Genomic DNA, 15,221 nt, shown 5'->3' with positions numbered 1-15,221 from the left:
GGCCTGAATTATTTTTTCGCCTCAGTTGATTTCATGCACGCCGGCCTAACCTCCTGCACCCGTGGCGGCTACCGGAACCCTAACAGCCCGACCCCCAGGTATACTACTTTTGGCTTGTCGTAGTACTATAGACTTCGGAAAAAGAAACGAGTTGCAACCAATCATTGAATATGCTTGAATTCTGAAAGCATGTGTAGCACCCAACATGGACCTGCATTGGTACATAATTTTCCCTTCATTCCTAAATATTTTGATAGTTAAAATTCAACTATCAAAACGTCTTATATTCAGGAACGGAGGGAGTATGTCTATTGTTCGAGTTGGTCTTCTCCCTTCCTGCAAGAGATATGTGAGGGGTCGCATCTGGTGGGGTTCACAGGCGCCAAGCGAAGAGTCAAGATGGCAACAGGGATGGGGATCACCAGGGGGCACGCCACCATCCCCGCCCCGATCCCCGCTAATACCCGTCCCCGCTAGCCCCGACAACCTTGACGGGGGGAAACAGTCCCCGTTCCTGCTAACAACGGGTACCCGATCCCCATGGGGATCCCCATGGAGACTAACAACAGTAAAAGAGGAGCACAAACCACAATATTTTTTGACAGATTCAATCATCCATTATAGCAACAAAACAGCAATACATTGGCATAACAAACGAAAATAATTTTGGCAGCAATATTCTCGTACAGAAGCACAAACGCATTACACAACAGTAAATTAGCAGCACAAACCCAAGATCTGGAAACCGATAAAAAAAATATACAAAATACAATCAGATATAATAGTAGCATATCTTCAGCAACCTTGAGCTCTACACAAGTAGCCCATCAGTTGGTTCATCTCCAGATCACAACCACCAGCCAAGCCCCACATAATCATAAGGCATGCATACATCAAAGCTACCCTTCTGAACATCACATACACAGCCACCCTTCTGAACATCACATACACAGCCACCCTTCTGAACATCAAGCTACTGAAACTAAAATGTAGAGAGATCACCACATACACAGCCACCCTTCTGAACATAAAGCTATTCAACAGATTGTAGAAGCAAGAGATGAAACAAACAACCTGCTGGTCAGCTGCTTGCGCTTGAGGTGGAGGAGGAGGAGGCAGGTCGCCGGTCTTCGTCGTGGTCGCCACTATCACTGTCGTGGACTCGCGGTCAACTTCTTGCCTGACCGTAGCTCGACATCGTCACCGTGGCGGACTCGTGAGGAGACGAGGAGGTGAACGAGGAGGAGGCGGGGTCGCGAGGAGGCGAGGCCGCGCGGGGCAGGAGAGGACGACGGGCCACGGGAAGGCGACGCCGGCCGGTGCCAGCCACCGCCAATGGTTGTCGATCTGGGGATGGATGGATCGGGGGATGGGGAGATGCGGCTGCGGCCTGCGGGGGGATGGGGAGAGAGCGAGAGGCGGCTGCATGGGGTGGAGTGGGGAACAGAGTGGAGCGGCGGCGGGGGGTTTAGGGTTGCTTGTGTATATATTGGGTGACCAGTTTGACAGGTGGGGTCCCAGGTACCCATGGAGGCTCCATGAAGCCAGTTTGGCCCCCATCCCCGCCCCGCCAGGTTCTCGGGTACCCGCCCCATTATCCCCATGAGGGGATTTTGACCCCCATTACCGCTTCTTAGCAGGTAAATCCCCGTGGATACCCGCCTATCCACGGGGAAAATTGCCATTTTGAGCGAAGTGGTGCCTAGGCCACCACTCTGACCATGTCATTGCCACATTGTGTAGGAAACATTAGTTAGCTGGTAAACCAAACCCCTGCTGGCTCTCTGAATGTAATGAATCAGACGAGTCGTTTGATTCATTTCCTACCTCTTGACATATGCTTAACTAGTCCCATATTTAACCAATCAATTGACCACGAATTGTTCATCTCTCTATCAGCCTCTGTTTCAATTAGTTCTAAGCAAAAAAAAAATGCATTTCTAAGCATATTGCGTGACCATTCCACCATAAAGGCAACGGCAAAGGACAAGGAATCAAAGTTGAGGTGATAATGGCATACAAACTCAAAGGACCCCCGTCCAAAAAGCGGCGCATCATTCTGATGCAGCATGCCGTCTCTCATAGTACTTGTTGTCAATGCAGCTCTTGCCAGCGACTCGAAGCAGATGATTCTGTGTTAATTCTAGTGTCCAAGAGGCATACTCAACGCCCTCCCTTCTGCATCTTGAATCTAGACACCGGCCTTGAAGAACAAGCAGAACTAGCAGCCTACCAGGCAAAGAGTTTACGAGATCAGATAAATATAGATGCGCACCACACAGTGCCAATGGAAAGATTCAAAGGATGGAGCTTACTTTCTCACTATCATTACTCCTTGGTTGTTCTATCGCTGAGAGACCGTCATCGTGTTCAACAATAGATCCAGTGAAAGCCTGGCGGAGGACATAAACAGGGTTGAAATGCAATTCAAAAAGGCGCATGTCAGTATACATCAGAGTACGAGCAAATGACCTTTTGTCCACCTGGTAGTATCTTCCGATCGCGAGATGAAGAAACCTGCCAAGCAAATAACTCATAGTCAGCACTAGTAATAGTTAATACATAAAAACAATAGAACACTACAAAATGAAACGTTAGATAAACTGCATCCCTAGGTCTCCAGAATGGTGCCTGATTTTACTTCACAGGGAACTATCTCTGTTCACAAAATTATAAACTTCTAGAAAGTACATAGTCAAACTTCATGCATAAGAACTATTTAGATGGTGAGGTGTTGCAAAAACGACATCATTAAATATTTTATAAGAATATCTCGTAATTTATCATGTGCTAAAATATGTATACAAGGAATAGTCAAAGTTGCATGTTTGAGACCGTGTCAGTATCCAAAATATAATATACTCGTGAAAGGAGAGTGCAATAGTTCAACACCTCTACTAGCCTAAGATAAAATGGCAAACACAAGGCCAGGTTAGCACAAAGTTTATTTTAACAAATAGACTAAGTTAAGCGGGTGCGAAGATCTAAAGCGCAGCCAGACAGTCATGTCTACATATGACATATGCAGACTGGTTTCATAATATTGAAAGTACTTTGGACATCAGTGACCAAAAAGACTGAAAAAATTTGTGAGAACTGAGGAGAGCTAGTACTCACATACATGTTGCCTCATAGTGTTTCTATAGAAGAATAGCGACCAAAAAATATGAAGAAAAATTACACAGGCAAGGAATAATGAAAGTAATGTTGGAATAAATGGGCCATGGCCCAGTAAAATTTCAGAAAAAAATGTGAGAGAAGTCGAGGGGGTGGAGGGCACATTATTTCCAACAAAAATCCCTTCCAATACATACCTTGGGTCCTGAAGAATACCTAGACGAACTAACTATTTGCCCGTTCTCATCTTTAAAAGAAACAGCTGCAAGTAAGAAATTTAGGTCAAAGGCATATAAGCAGGGTAATTTTAAGAACTTCAAGCAAACACGTTGGTGATAAAAGGAGTCCCAACTCTTACAAAAACAAGATGACAGTAAAAATCAGCAAACAATTAGGTGTCTCACTAGGTATTCAAAATATCATGTACACATCATGAGTATGGTGTCCCACATGCCAGTATCACGACTAACCTTTTCTAAGTGAAGCATGAACTTCAGAGTTTGTTATCTGCAAATTAGATGAAACACATAGTGACTGTTACAGAAGCCAAGATAAACATTTGTGACTGCTAGCCATTCATTCAGGCACAAAGTAGAAGGTGTTGAAAAAGGAATAATGAGCTTACGGAGGTACTGCCTGATGGTGCAAGAGAAGAACCTTGCAATGCTTCCTTTTCTCCTAGCTTCTTTAGTGCACTCTTCAGCTATTAGTTCGAACACCAAAATATAAGCACATTGGTCAAATTAAGATTACACCAAAATTATGTCACGTCAGCTAGACAAGCACAAAGGTACCTGGGCATTTCCTTGACTCTGGTCGTTACCACCACTTCCAGAAACTGAGGCACCAAAACTAACATTCTCATGCTCATTGCCATAACTTAATGTGTCCCCATTTTCCTCATCATCCTCACTTGTTCCAGCATCTTCATCTTCATCGTCGTCGTCGTCACCTTCATCTTCGGAAGTACTTCCAGCTTCCTTTTCTAACATTTCAAGCTCATCAAACCTAGCCATCATCCGAGCATGTTCCTCATCTGATATGCCCCCAGAAGAACTTGAAACCTCTGGAAAAGAGAAGTAGAAAAACTAGTCATGCTGATGAAGAAATTGTCACTTGCCAACAAATGTAAGTGCTAAAGTTTTGCCACTGCTTCATTTCAAGGCAGCAATCATCTCAGCACAACAAGATAGTCTTGATATAATGTCTACAACATTAAATATACTAAGAAAAAGATATAATGCTCAGCCAAACAACATTCAATTGTAGAATGAAATATCAATAGGTCTACTTGCTGCAATATTACTCTAGACCTTGCCAATTGAGGAATAATCAAGAAGTATAACATGTCAATAAAAGCAAATTTGGATAAGGCAAATTTGAATCTGAACACCAAGGACTCACAAGTGGGATATGCATGTCAGTACAACTACAACAACAATATTACAGTTCACCATACTAAGATAACAGAAAGAGCCAATACATTCTGAAGATAAGGAGGATGCAGAATATCAGTAGCTAAATAAACGAAAGCTCCAAATGATTACCTGTTTTTGATGAAATTATTTCTGTGTCTTCTTCATCATATTCTTCCCTTATTTCAACAAGACCCTCCTGCAGGCATCAATATAATTAAGCATCCAGTTAGAAGTAATTTTGCACAGAAGCAAAACCAACAATTAAACTATAGGCTGAAGACCAATGTGAGAATAGTTATCAAATTTATTAAGACAATAGAGTATAATACAATGACAGATCAATCATATTGAGCAATTCAGTTCAGTACCAACAAGGTTATATTGCTGCACCTCAATGTAGTATGTATGGTAGACTGTAAGACTGCACCCATTTTATATAGAAGGATCTACACTGCTTTCCAGGGCCTAGATTAACAAACATGTTAGGAACAAGAAGCACCCAGCTTTCAATGTAACAAGGCTAAGATGTTATAGCTTAGTCTGCATGCTATATGAGTATCACAAGTGCAGAGTCCATATGTCAGCATAAGTCTACTGCAATTCAGTATCAATTTCCATTTTCCCTTACCAGTGACCTCAACCAAATTGCTACTACAGTAACCTCTTACTTAGCTGAACACTAGTAGTATACCAACACACCATGCCTGCAGATATCACAGGACACAAGAGCCTTACCGAAGCCTCGGCTGCGGTGGACTCGAAGAACTTGGCCTCAGCCTCGAGGTCGGAGATGGTTGCCTTGATGCCCTCCATTTGAGCCTCCAACTCCATCCCTCTCCTGTGCAGTATCTCGGTCGTCTGCTTTGCCGACCTATCCGCGTAGTACCCATCCCCTAGAAGCACCTAAGGCACAACCCAAACAAAATTGTCAGCACACATGTTACAGTTGCAGGCAGCAAACCAAGCAGGCAGGTAGAAGCTGCAAGGCCAAATAATCTGTGGAATGCCATACCAGGAGCTCATTGGTGTGGATCAAGCTTCCCGGGAAAAAGGCGGCGCCGCCAAAGGGGACCTGCGAAACCAGACCAAGGGATCACTAAATTGGCCCGAGGCAAGTAGCTATGCTGCTAAATAGGATGATTAAGAGGAGGTAGGGATGAGTGAGAGACCATGATTTGGTGGGAGAGCTCGTCGGGGAGGCGCTGGACGAGGTTGACGAGGGCGGCGTTGTCGGCGAAGAAGCCCTGGACGCGCGCGAGGTCGGCGCGGCGGTCGGCGATGGCCTGGGCGACGTGGGACACGGCCCTCCTCGTCTCCTCCGGCGAGAACGCGGAGGCCAGCGGCGTCGCCGTCCCCTTCCTCGCCGTTGCCATCGCCGCCGCTGTCGCGTTCTGCTCTGCTCCCCCCCAATCCTCCCAACCAAGCCTAAGCCCTGTGTCTGCGCCGAAGAAGGTGGAAGAGGAGGCTGGGAGTTGGGTGTTGACGGCGGAGAGCGTGTACGGCGTGGTGGCCACCTGCGGCGAAGAAGGCGGGCGGCGGCGGCGGGTCGTGAAGCGGGTCGACCCACTAGTCGTCCCGATGGGTCTTCGGTGACTCTGCCGCCTCCCCTGGCCCCTAACCTGAAACCGGGGACGGCCCAGAATGCGCAGTGGCTTTAGTTTTTGGGTCGGGCCACTGGACCAATGGGTCCGGTAGGGCAACATATCTTTGTCTAAGAAAAAATAGGGGACATGTCATGTGTGGTTACTACCTCCGTCCTGATTTATTGGTCCCATTGTAATCTGTGTCAAATTTTAACTATAAATTTAACTAACAAAATGTTCATGCATGTCACCAAAAATTATATCACTGAAAACTATGTTCAAATATCCAACTATATAATTTTTGTTGACATGCACTAATATTTTGCCAGTTAAATCTTTGGTCAAAATTTAGCACACATTACAAAAGGGACTAATAAACCAGGACGGAGATAGTACCTTTAAGGCTATCTGGTTTGCTCAGAACCGCTCAAGAAAAACTAGTTTGCTTGGAGGAAGGCAATTCACTGGTCCGAATTTCACCGCTCAGGAAAAAGAAGTTTTGAATTTTAACGAAATCAGTAGTTAATGGTTACCCTTGGCAAATGTCACTCCTCATCTTGTCTGGTTCTGATAAGTGCCGCACTGCATGAGATTTTTTTCTTTCTGTCGGGGGTTGGGTGCGACATATGCCAATGGATGGCTTATCATGGTGGGAGCGAGTAGAACGTCGCCGGTGCCTGGAAGTGGGATAAGGCGTAGACACGAACGCCGGCGTATTTTACCCAGGTTTGGGGCTCTCCTAGGAGATAACACCCCTAGTCCTGCTCTGCGGGGTCTCCGCATGATCACTAAGGCACAAGTGATACAATGATGCTCCTTGAGTTGTATGCTAGAGGCAGTAGGAGGCAAGGCTTAGCCCTCTTCCTGCTCTGATCGGTGGCTAGTTCTAATGGGGCCGAACCCTTTGCATGGGTGGCCTGGGGGGTTTATATAGGCCTACCCCCCAGGGGTACAATGGTAATTTGGCCAGCAGCTGGGCCCGGCTGTCAGCGTCTCCAGCCTCCGGCTTCTCCGCCGACCGCTGGGGCCCGCCGCCTGGCGGGCCCCGCCGACTGGTTGGTGGCTGCTTACTGTAGCCGTGTCGTTGGTGACGAGAGCTTGGTCACCTTTGCGTGGCTACAGTCCCGCCGCCTGGCGGGAGATCACTGTAGCCACACCTGGTCTCATCAGCTTAATGGTATGTATGTCTCGGGATAAGGGACAACCGCCTGCTAGAGGCCGGCCCCTCTTGAATCCGCTTGGTCGAGCTTCCGCCGTCTTCCTTGGAGTCGCTACCAGATAGGGCCCGCCTCCGACGGGCCGTACCGACAGGCCATCATGGGGAACAGGACTCCGCCTGCCCAGAGCCACGTCAGGGTAGATATGGTACAGTGCTCCGTCGTGCGGGGATCTCCGTTTGTACGGAGCACTGTAGCCACGCCTGTCTCGAACGTGCGAGGCGTCGTTCCTTACTGTAGCCATGCTTTGACTTGTACTCTCGATGGGAGCTCGGCCGCCCTGTAGTCGTGAGGTGGCCGCCTGCCCGTTGCCGCCCTCTCTGGAAGGCGGCCGCCAGGAGTCGGCCACTCGGAGCACCATAGTCTTGGGTCACCTGCCCTCTGTCAGTCGGCCGCTGAGCCAGCCGGCCCCAGAGGGCGGAGTTTCGGCTTGGGGCTCAGCTAGGCGGAGCTGGCCCAAAGTCTTGATAAATCTAGGGACTCGGGTGAGCCTACCCGTGGCCCATTACTCCGACAGTAGTCCCCGAAGCCGGTGATGCGTCGTGGTCGAGGGGCCGCGAGGTCTCAGCGGCTTCCCCCCTTATCGAGCTCTGGGAAAACGTCGACCGTCTGGTGGCCAGTCGGCCGCTCAAGCCGGCCTCTCCCAGGCGGAGCTATGTGGTCGATTTTGAACTCCAAGGCGGGAAACAGGTGGCGTGCTTGTTAAGCTTCCCCAAGCAGCCGCCCGCCGCGGACGCGCCGCGCGGCGCACGTCAGCCTGACAAGCCTGCCATCCCACGCTCTGGATGGGACATGACTCCGGGCCAGGCCCGCCACTACCATGCCTCGGCAACCGGGCGGATTTACTGCACCGGAGGGGGCGGTTGCCATTCCCACGGCCATTCACGACGGGGTAAATGCGCGCGGGAAACGGGGGATCATGGGGACGTGGGCGCAGTTAATCCCACGACTCCACGTCCCGCCCCCTCGGCAACATAGCCCGGACGCTATAAGTAGGGAGGAGGGAGAGGTGCGGCGAACCTCCTGCGTCCCCTCCCACTCTTCTTCTTCTCCTCTCAGCCTTCGCTGCTGCTGCTGCCGTAGCGCTGCCGCCGTTGCTCGACACCGACGCGTCTCTCCTCTCCGCGCCGCCAGCCGGAGCCATGGGCGACTGGGATGGATCTACCGTGATCGAGGACCACATCGCTTTCCTTCGCGACACGCGCCGGATGCCCAGCGCGGCCTTCGTCAAGGCGCGGGTGCCGCCGGAGACGAAGATCTCACCGGCGCCGCAGGAAGGCGAGCGGGTCGTCTTCTGCTCGCATTTCCTGCAGGGCTTTGGCCTCCCTATGAGCAATTTCTTCTGTGTCTTCCTCAACTTTTACAACCTTCAGCCCCATCACCTCACGCCCAATGCCGTGACCTTGCTCTCCGCCTTCGTCACGGCGTGCGAGGGCTACCTCGGCATCCTCGCCACAATCGAGTTGTGGGGAGCATTCTTCTATGGAAAGCTCGACACCTCCGCCAAGGAGACGGCGGCCGAGTGCGGGGGCTTCATCGCCGTGCGCTGGCCGGCGAAACGGAACGCCTTCCCCATCATCAAGCTGGCGCAGTCGGTGAAGATGTGGTAGCAGTCCTATTTCTACGTCAAGAACGTGGACCCTGCTGCCGACTTCCTCAACCTGCCGGCCTACGAGGCCCCCCCCACCGGAGCCCACGTCTCTTGGAAGTACAAGCTGAAGCCGGTGTCGGCGGACGCGGCGGCCATCATCGGTCGACTCCGAGTGCTCCAAGAGTCGGAGGGCCTCGTGGCCTCCGACCTTCTTGTTGCCGTCATGGAGCGCCGGGTCCTCCCGCTCCAGAGCCGCCCTCATCCGATCTTCCGGATGGGTGGACACCGCGACCCGTGCCGGCTGTGCACAAAGGGAATGCCGCCTGCTGAAGTCTCGCGGATGGTAAACGAAATCTCCGACCTCAAGATGTCGGAGAAGGAGTGGTGGTACGGGAAGCGGCCGTACTCTCGCCACAACCCGCCTCCTGCTGTAAGTTTTTTTATTTTTATCCTTTGAACTGCTTTCTTCTGCTTTGTTTCTCTTTATGACGCCGCTTCTTCAAGACTTGATTCCTTCTTGGTTGCAGATTTATATGTCCGAGGCAACGGCCGCCCTCCTGGGGCCGGGTGATAACCTCCAGGCGGACATGGCGGAGAGTGACTTGGACGACCCCGACTTGGGGGCGGCCGCCCTGGTCGACGACGCGACAGGCGGCGGTGGCAGAGCGGACGGTGGTGGCGGAGCAGGCGGCTCCGAGGGAGGCGGCGGCGTGGAGGCTTGGCCCGACGACGACGAAGACGAAGACAAGCCACGCCCTGCCCGGAGCTCCGCCACCACCGGCGCCGGCCCATCTTCTGGGCCGCCCGCCCCAGGCGGCAAGCGCAAGCGAAAACAGGGCTCGACCCTGTTCGGCAGCGCCCCAAAGAAGCTCAAGAATCCGGCCGCGGTGACCAGGCGGAAAGAGACCGCGGCTAGGGCAACCCAATATCAAAGGCAGCCGAAGGTGCCAGTTATGGTGTCGGCGTAAGCATCATTTCCTTACTCCTTATTTTTCATCAATCTGTCGTAAAAATCCTCTGACTTGTCTTCTTATTTCAGGGCCCCGCTGACCCTTGAGAAGTCGGGTGCCGGCTCGGTCCTCGGGTCGGCAGCGACCTCCTCGACCAGCCGGCGCATCGACCCGGCCGCCGACCTCCGGGAGGCGACAGAGCGGAATGCGCAGGAGGCGCTCGATGAGGCAGAGGCCGACCGCCTGGCCAAGGAGCAGGCGGACCTGTCTGCCGCGTCTGCCGCGAGGGCGCTGGCGCTGGCGGAAGCTCAGGCCACTGAGAAGGAACGGCTCGCGGAGGCCGCCCGCCGCCAAGAGCCACTACTTGTGGCCCCCTTGAACACTGCACCGCCTCCGCCTGATTTCGAAGCGACAGCCGGAGGAGCCGGTGGCGACTACCCGATCCGAGAGCAGGGGGCGGTGACGTAGCCATGTTGGACGTCTTCGTGCCGCCGCCCCCGCCGTCGCCTCCGCCAGCCAGCGAGCCGCGAGACGAACAGCCAGTGGTGCCGCCGGTGCCACCATTCGGTACTTCGGTGGCAACGGTCCTGGTTCCCGCGGTCCGCATTCCCACGCGCCGCTATCTGGAGAAGGCGGCCTCGGTGCCGCGGCCGCAGGAGATCGGCGCCTCGAGCTCGTCGGCCCTTGACACCGAGGCGACCAGTGCCGTGCCCGTGGGCTGGGTACGCGGGGGCGAAACCTGTTGGAAATATGCCCTAGAGGCAATAATAAAAGTATTATTATATTTCAATGTTCATGATAATTGTCTTTTATTCATGCTATAACTGTATTATCCGGAAATCGTAATACACGTGTGAATACAAAGACCACAATATGTCCCTAGTGAGCCTCTAGTTGACTAGCTCGTTGTGATCAACAGATAGTCATGGTTTCCTGGCTATGGACATTGGATGTCGTTGATAACGGGATCACATCATTAGGAGAATGATGTGATGGACAAGACCCAATCCTAAGCATAGCACAAAGATCGTGTAGTTCGTTTGCTAGAGCTTTGCCAATGTCAAGTATCTCTTCCTTTGACCATGAGAGCGTGTAACTCCTGGATACCGTAGGAGTGCTTTGGGTGTATCAAACGTCACAACGTAACTAGGTGACTATAAAGGTGCACTACAGGTATCTCCGAAAGTATCTATTGTTTTATACGGATCGAGACTAGGATTTGTCACTCCGTATGACGGAGAAGTATCTCTGGGCCCACTCGGTAATGCATCATCATAATGAGCTCAAGGTGACCAAGGTGTTGGCCACGGGATCATGCATTACGGTACGAGTAAAGTGACTTGCCGGTAACGAGACTGAACAAGGTATTGGGATACCGACGATCGAGTCTCGGGCAAGTAACGTACCGATTGACAAAGGGAATTGTATACAGGGTTTGATCGAATCCTCGACATCGTGGTTCAACCGATGAAATCATCGAGGAGCATGTGGGAGCCAACATGGGTATCCAGACCCCGATGTTGGTTATTGCCCGAGAGTGGTCTCGGTCATGTCTGCATGTCTCCCGAACCCGTAGGGTCTACACACTTAAGGTTCGGTGACGCTAGGGTTGTTAGGAAGACTAGTATGTGACTACCGAATGTTGTTCGGAGTCCCGGATGAGATCCCGGACGTCACGAGGAGTTCCGGAATAGTCCGGAGGTGAAGTTTTATATAAGGGAAGTTGTTATACAGACACCGGAAAGTTTCGGGGGCTTATCGGTATTGTACCGGGGCCACCGGGAGGGTTCCGGGGGTCCACCGGGAGGGGCCACCCCTCCTGGGGGGCCACATGGGGCCGCATGGGATAGCAGCCAGCCCCTGGTGGGCTGGGCGCGCCCCCCACCTTGGGCCTATGCGCCTAGGGTTGGGGGGGAAACCCTAAAGGGGGCGCCCCCCTTGCTTGGGGGGCAAGTCCCCCCACCCTGGCCGCCGCGCCCCCTCTAGATCTCATCTAGAGGGGCCGGCCCCCCTTGCCCCTTCCCCTATAAATAGAGGGGTGAGGGGAGGGCTGCAAAACCACAAGTTAAGGCGCAGCCCCTCCCCTCCCCAACACCTCTCCTCCTCCGTACGTGCTCGGCGAAGCCCTGTCGGAGTACTGCTGCACCAACTACACCACGTCGTCGTGCTGCCGTTGGAGCAATCTTCCTCAACCTCTCCTTCCCCCTTGCTGGATCAAGAAGGAGGAGACGTCCCCGTCCCGTACGTGTGTTGAACGCGGAGGTGCTGTCCGTTCAGCACTTGGACATCGGTGATCCGAATCACGTTCGAGTACGACTCCATCATCACCATCCCCTTGGCAAGCTTCCGCTCGTGATCTACAAGTGGTATGTAGATGCAAACTCTCTCCCTTGACTCGTTGCTTAGATGAACTCATAGATGGATCTTGGTGAAACCGTAGGAAAAATTTTAATTTTCTGCAACGTTCCACAACAGTGGCATCATGAGCTAGGTCTATGCGTAGTTCTCTTTGCACGAGTAGAACACAATTTTGTTGTGGGCGTGGATCTTGTAAACTTGCTTGCCCCTACTAGTCTTTTTCTTGCTTCGGCGGTATTGTGGGATGAAGCGGCCCGGACCAACCTTACACGTGCGCTTACGTGAGACTGGTTCCACCGATTAACATGCACTAGTTGCATAAGGTGGCTGGCGGGTGTCTGTCTCTCCCACTTTAGTTGGAGCGGATTCGATGAAAAGGGCCCTTATGAAGGGTAAATAGAAGTTGACAAAATCACGTTGTGGTTATTCGTAGGTAAGAAAACGTTCTTGCTAGAACCCAATTGCAGCCACGTAAAAGATGCAACAACAATTAGAGGACGTCTAACTTGTTTTTGCAGCGATTGATCATGTGATGTGATATGGCCAGAAGTTGTGATGAATGATGAATTGTGATGTATGAGATCATGTTCTTGTAATAGGATTCACGACTTGCATGTCGATGAGTATGACAACCGGCAGGAGCCATAGGAGTTGTCTTTATTTTTTGTATGACCTGCGTGTCATTGAAGAACGCCATGTAACTTACTTTACTTTATTGCTAAACGCGTTAGCCATAGAAGTAGAAGTAGTCGTTGGCGTGACAACTTCATGAAGACACGATGATGGAGATCATGATGATGGAGATCATGGTGTCAAGCCGGTGACAAGATGATCATGGAGCCCCGAAGATGGAGATCAATGGAGCTATATGATATTGGCCATATCATGTCACAACTATATAATTGCATGTGATGTTTATTATGTTTATGCATCTTGTTTACTTAGGACGACGGTAGTAAATAAGATGATCCCTTACAAAATTTCAAGAAGTGTTCTCCCCTAACTGTGCACCGTTGCTACAGTTCGTCGCTTCTAAGCACCACGTGATGATCGGGTGTGATGGATTCTTACGTTCACATACAATGGGTGTAAGACAGTTTTACACAGCAAAAACACTTAGGGTTAACTTGACGAGCCTAGCATGTGCAGACATGGCCTCGGAACACGAAGACCGAAAGGTCGAACACGAGTCGTATGGAAGATACGATCAACATGAAGATGTTCACCGACGATGACTAGTCTGTCTCACGTGATGATCGGACACGGGCTAGTCGACTCGGATCGTGTAACACTTAGATGACTAGAGGGATGTCTAATCTAAGTGGGAGTTCATAATTTGATTAGAACTTAATTATCATGAACTTAGTCTAAAACCTTTGCAAATATGTCTTGTAGATCAAATGGCCAACGCTCATGTCAACATGAACTTCAACGCGTTCCTAGAGAAAACCAAGCTGAAAGATGATGGCAGCAACTATACGGACTGGGTCTGGAACCTGAGGATCATCCTCATAGCTGCCAGGAAACAATATGTCCTAGAAGGACCGCTAGGTGACGCTCCCGTCCCAGAGAACCAAGACATTATGAATGCTTGGCAGTCTCGTGTTGATGATTACTCCCTCGTTCAGTGCGCCATGCTTTACAGCTTAGAACCGGGGCTCCAAAAGCGTTTTGAGCATCACGGAGCATATGAGATGTTCGAAGAGCTGAAACTAGTTTTTCAAGCTCACGCCCGGGTCGAGAGATATGACATCTCCGACAAGTTCTATAGTTGTAAGATGGAGGAAAATAGTTCTGTCAGTGAGCACATACTCAAGATGTCTGGGTTGCACAACCGTTTGACCCAGCTGAATATTAACCTCCCTGATGAGGCAGTCATTGACAGAATCCTTCAGTCGCTCCCACCAAGCTACAAGAGCTTTGTGATGAACTACAATATGCAGGGGATGGTAAAGACCATTCCTGAAGTATTTTCTATGCTGAAGTCATCAGAGGTTGAAATCAAGAAAGAACATCAAGTGTTGATGGTCAATAAGACCACTAAGTTCAAGAAGGGCAAGGGTAAAAAGAACTTCAAGAAGGACGGCAAAGAGGTTGCCGCGCCCGGTAAGCCAGTTGCCGGGAAGAAGTCAAAGAATGGACCCAAGCCTGAGACTGAGTGCTTTTATTGCAAGGGGAAGGATCACTGGAAGCGGAACTGCCCCAAATACTTAGCGGATAAGAAGGCCGGCAACACCAAAGGTATATTTGATATACATGTAATTGATGTGTACCTTACCAGTACTCGTAGTAACTCCTGGGTATTTGATACCGGTGCCGTTGCTCATATTTGTAACTCACAGCAGGAGCTGCGGAATAAACGGAGACTGGCGAAGGACGAGGTGATGATGCGCGTCGGGAATGGTTCCAGAGTCGATGTGATCGCCGTCGGCACGCTGCCTCTATATTTACCTACGGGATTAGTTTTGAACCTTAATAATTGTTATTTAGTGCCAAGTTTGAGCATGAACATTGTATCTGGATCTCGTTTAATACGAGATGGCTACTCATTTAAGTCTGAGAATAATGGTTGTTCGATTTATATGAGAGATATGTTTTATGGTCATGCTCCGATGGTCAATGGTTTATTCTTAATGAATCTTGAGCGTAATATTACACATGTTCATAGTGTAGATGCCAAAAGATGTAAAGTTGATAACGATAGTCCCACATACTTGTGGCACTGCCGCCTTGGTCACATTGGTGTCAAGCGCATGAAGAAGCTCCATGCTGATGGACTTTTGGAGTCTCTTGATTATGAATCGTTTGACACATGCGAACCATGCCTCATGGGAAAAATGACCAAGACTCCGTTCTCCGGAACAATGGAGCGAGCAACCAACTTGTTGGAAATCATACATACCGATGTGTGCGGTCCAATGAGTGTTGAGGCTCGCGGAGGATATCGTTATGTTCTCACTCTCACTGATGACTTAAGTAGATATGGG

At 50.6% G+C, this 15,221-nt stretch overlaps 1 protein-coding gene across 1 annotated transcript; it reads right to left on the bottom strand.

Annotated features, from left to right (window-relative positions):
* Positions 1-1,836: 1,836 nt before the first annotated feature.
* Positions 1,837-6,202, bottom strand: LOC123072110 (RNA polymerase II subunit 5-mediating protein homolog). Its single transcript, XM_044495666.1, has 11 exons — positions 5,705-6,202; positions 5,548-5,607; positions 5,271-5,438; positions 4,665-4,731; positions 3,912-4,183; positions 3,743-3,820; positions 3,588-3,624; positions 3,315-3,379; positions 2,473-2,517; positions 2,316-2,393; positions 1,837-2,229 (listed from the first exon to the last, which is right to left on the bottom strand). The coding sequence occupies exons 1-11, from the start codon at positions 5,906-5,908 to the stop codon at positions 2,164-2,166; spliced, it is 1,140 nt and encodes a 379-aa protein (XP_044351601.1). The 5' UTR covers positions 5,909-6,202; the 3' UTR covers positions 1,837-2,163.
* Between the last annotated feature and the right edge of the window lie 9,019 nt (positions 6,203-15,221).

Source organism: Triticum aestivum, chromosome 3B (assembly GCF_018294505.1).
Source record: "Triticum aestivum cultivar Chinese Spring chromosome 3B, IWGSC CS RefSeq v2.1, whole genome shotgun sequence".
In the NCBI taxonomy this organism is placed as follows: Eukaryota; Viridiplantae; Streptophyta; class Magnoliopsida; order Poales; family Poaceae; genus Triticum; species Triticum aestivum.
Note: the sequence above shows the minus strand (reverse complement) of the source record. Positions and strands in the feature narration are given on the sequence as shown.

Excerpts from the sequence above, each read along its gene's own strand:
- LOC123072110 (XM_044495666.1), bottom strand. The coding sequence starts at position 5,908 with ATGGCAACGGCGAGGAAGGGGACGGCGACGCCGCTGGCCTCCGCGTTC. Across the intron at positions 3,380-3,587 it reads TCATGCTTCACTTAGAAAAG|CTGTTTCTTTTAAAGATGAG; the intron begins GTTAGTCGTGAT and ends TCTTACTTGCAG. Across the intron at positions 2,230-2,315 it reads GGAGTAATGATAGTGAGAAA|GCTGCTAGTTCTGCTTGTTC; the intron begins GTAAGCTCCATC and ends TTTGCCTGGTAG.